The following is a 3,963-nucleotide window of genomic DNA, read 5'->3' on the forward strand; positions in this document are numbered from 1 at the left end:
ATTATGTTGGAGTGAGTTGAGAAGCTTTTGACAAGGGTAGCGCTGCAGCTGTTGCGAAACCGCTGCAGAAATTAAAAAGTATCTTCACGCTGCCGTGTTGAGGATTGTGCTTTGTTTCCACAAATGTGCCGCCTTGTTGCCCTATTGCGACATCTGTTGGAACTCCGAACCGTTTGAGGCCGATTCAGTACGTTTCTCCGTGAACAGCAGGTGCATAATGTTACAGAAAAACATCATTTCACACTGGCAGGATGCTGAAAAGGCGATTGTGTCCAATTGAAATGTTGCCGCTCGCATGAAATATTGCGTAAATTCCGACCATGTTTGTCATTATTAGGATTATTTCCATGAAAGAGGTGTTGCATGATCTGGAGGGAGCGGTCGTGTGACGAGCCGGCAGTCAAAGAGTTAAAGCGGAGCCTGTTGTCGAGCTGCGCGGCGCGGCGCGGCGCGGCGCGGCGCGGCGTAGTCGGGGCGGAGGGGGAGGAAGAAGCGCATCCCTTCAACAGCGATTCCCCGCCGGAAAACTGGCGCACATCTGCTCCAACTGTTGAATGTCGGCCAAGTTGCACATTCCGGAGGTGAACAACGAAGGGAGGGGGGGAGAAAAAAGGCACGGGGGCCGAGGTTTGGCAAGGAGCGCCGAACGCGCGCCCGGTCACTCGAAAGTGAGCGGCGCTCCGGCGGAGGGGGAGGAAGAAGCGCATCCCTTCAACAGCGATTCCCCGCCGGAAAACTGGCGCACATCTGCTCCAACTGTTGAATGTCGGCCAAGTTGCACATTCCGGAGGTGAACAACGAAGGGAGGGGGGGAGAAAAAAGGCACGGGGGCCGAGGTTTGGCAAGGAGCGCCGAACGCGCGCCCGGTCACTCGAAAGTGAGCGGCGCTCCATCCGCGCTCGGTTGGGCAAACAAGTGGTTGGGCTGCGATGAGGGCGCCGCGATGAGGGCGCGCTCGCCGTTTTGACACAAAAAAACGGAGCAGCCAGCCAGCCGTCGTCCCAGCGCGCCGATTTGACGATGATCAGCTCCGTGTGCGTTTCGTCATACCGAGGACGCAAGTCCGGCAACAAGCCTCCGTCCAAATCATGCCTGAAGGAGGACATGTCCAGAGGCGAAGACTCGGATAAGATCATCATCAACGTGGGCGGCACCCGCCACGAGACCTACAAGAGCACCCTGCGCACCTTGCCGGGCACCCGCCTGGCGTGGCTGGCCCACCCGGAGCCGCAGGCGGACTCCGCGGAGTCGTGCGACTCCCCGCCGCCGTCGAGCAGCGGCGCCGGCGGCGGGGAGTTGTTCTTCGACCGCCACCCGGGCATCTTCGCCTACGTGCTCAACTACTACCGCACCGGCAAGCTGCACTGCCCGGCCGACGTGTGCGGGCCGCTCTTCGAGGAGGAGCTGGCCTTCTGGGGCATCGACGAGACGGACGTGGAGCCGTGCTGCTGGATGACTTACCGGCAGCACCGCGACGCCGAGGAGGCCCTGGAGACCTTCGAGCCGCCCGAGCCCGACGACGACGCCGACGACGACGGCGGCGAAGCGCCGCGGCGCTTCGGCATCGAGGAGTGTCCGGGTAGGTCCAGGGGCTGCTGCGAAGTTTGGCAGCCCAAGATCTGGGCCCTCTTTGACGACCCCTACTCCTCCAAAGCGGCCAGGGTGAGTTTGGGCAGAGACACATGTTGCTGAACAACAGTGAGGGGGGGTTCCCCCCCAACAATAATATCCCCAAGGTTGAGAATGACCATTTCAAACTCGATTATAATCCCGGTATTTTGGCGAGGAAAACACTTTTCAAGCTGTTTTATAATTGCACCCTCCCCCTCCCGATTTTAAATGAATTGATTTTAATATTCACTCTCAAAAGAAGAAGTCATGAGATCGTATATAATCTCATGAATACAAATACAGTATAATACATATCATGTTGCTCAAACAACAGATAGATTTTGATTCACGAGAACGGCAATAATGGCTCATGGTCAATTTGACCCGAGGTATGTGCGATGATCCACCCATCATCCGTTTTGTAATCCGCTTCTCCTCACGAGGGCCGCGGGCGTGCCGTAGCCCCTCCCAGCTGTCTCCGGGCAGGAGGCGGGGGACCCCCTCAACTGCTTGCCAGCCAATGGCAGCGCACACACCGACGAATGACCATTCGCGCTCTCATTGTCCAAAAGTGTCAAACTGTAGGAAGTAAAATCCCAGCTAACATGGAACTTGCGCATGCGCAAATCAATCCCCCGTGGCATTATGGGAAAAAATGCTCGCTTTTTCGCACTTGGCCTGTATTATATCAATGCAATCGAACGCGGTCACGCTTGTAAATACCCGAGAACGTATACGAACTCTAACCTAACGCACAAGTCAGTGAAAGATTCATCCCGCCCTCCCTACCCTCACAGGCGCACACAAGTTGCAGCTGAAGCACAAACACCAGAACAGGAATAATATTGGAAGAGAATGTCTACTTGTGATCATTTTTATGTTTTTAAAATTAGAGAGACAGATGGATAGCTAGCTAGCTAGCTAGCAAGATAGCTAGATCGCTCGCCCGTGACCCAAATGATGATAAGCACATTTGAAAATGGATGGACAGAAAAAAAAAAATATACAGTCAAACCTCGGTTTTCGTCCATAATCCGTTCCAGAAGGCTGTTTGAAAACCGAAATTGTTCGAAAACCGAAACCACGCTGTTTTTAAAATAAAAATGTTTACTGAACACGTCTGCTTACAATGGAAAGCAACACGAGGAAGCGTCACTTCCTCGTGTAACGAAGGCGAGAGGAGTCAAATGGCGCATTCAAGTGCGCTCAGTTCGTTCGAGAACCGAAATTTGTTCGTCATCCGACGCATAAAAAAACTCGAAATTTTTGGTCGAAAACCGAATTGTTTGAGAACCGAGACGTTCGAAAACCGAGGTTTGACCGTATATATTTGTATTCTTTATTTTGGTGGTATTGACAAAATCATGTCACAAACACACAGGGGAATGTTTTAAAAGGCTGAAAAACAAAATGCAAATCCTTGACCGCTCGCTTGAGCTGAGCTACAGCTGTCATCATTTTATCAGCGGGATCAGCGAAAAAGCGAACCATTTTCAGAGTGCAGAGAAATGTCCCAAGTCCTTGTAGCACTTTCTTGGCGAATGCCTTCACGCGTAAGTAGCATTTAATGTACACGCTAATGGCAGAAAAGCTCAGCGAGCTTTTAGTGGACTTTTTCTCCGTCAGCAACCTTGAACTTGTTCACATTTCAGGCATTTCCTTTCAGCTCATTGCTGCACAAATAAGAACGTTTGATTCCATTTACGCAAGAGATGTCGCGTTAAAGGGCGCGAATTAAAAACTGAATCTTTGAAATCAGCTAGCGAGAAGTGAACTTAGCATGAGTGCATTTTGTTGTGACTCGTGCGGTGTGCTTTGGATGTTTGACGAGGAGGAGCACTGAGTGCATGAGTAGATTGCTATGCTAGCTTCTCAGGCGAGCTGCCAAATAGTTCTTCCGCGTGCTCAAGAGGTGCAGTGTTGTGAATAAGGAACGTGAGAGGTGCGCGGACCATTAAATATGATGTAAATGTGTTAGGTTGGTGGGTACACAGACCGTTAAATAAGATGACAATTCACATTTGGCCTGGCTCTGCATCTGCTATTCGAACGCAGCAAAGTGCATCAGAAAGCACGTCTGCATCAGATCCACGGGCCCGGCGGACAAATGGAAAGAGCTCTGAGTGTGTGTGTGTGTGTGTGTGTGTGTGTGTGTGTGTGTGTGTGCGTGTGTGTGTGTGTGTGTGTGTGTGTGTGTGTGTGTGTGTGGTGGCGGTAACAACGCTTTGCAGTGGTCATCCTAATAAATCTCTTCAACATGTTTAAAGTTTCCACCGGTGAAGTGTGATCACTCTCTCATTTGCTCGCACGTACACACATGCACTCACAGGAGCCATGCGGTCAGGGGACATA

At 51.8% G+C, this 3,963-nt stretch overlaps 1 protein-coding gene across 1 annotated transcript in view; it reads left to right on the top strand.

Moving 5' to 3' along the window:
* The first annotated feature begins 694 nt into the window (after positions 1–694).
* kcnc4 (potassium voltage-gated channel, Shaw-related subfamily, member 4) overlaps positions 695–3,963 on the top strand; it is a 15,900-nt gene continuing 12,631 nt past the window's right edge. The window contains exons 1-2 of the mRNA XM_019860592.1: positions 695–1,571; positions 3,379–3,395. Of these exons, the coding sequence (XP_019716151.1) occupies positions 1,021–1,571; positions 3,379–3,395 (568 nt within the window). The 5' untranslated portion in view covers positions 695–1,020. The remainder of the gene's footprint in view (positions 1,572–3,378; positions 3,396–3,963) is intronic.

The sequence above is a fragment of the Hippocampus comes genome, unplaced genomic scaffold (assembly GCF_001891065.2).
Source record: "Hippocampus comes isolate QL1 unplaced genomic scaffold, H_comes_QL1_v1.1 scaffold56, whole genome shotgun sequence".
Taxonomy (NCBI): Eukaryota; Metazoa; Chordata; class Actinopteri; order Syngnathiformes; family Syngnathidae; genus Hippocampus; species Hippocampus comes.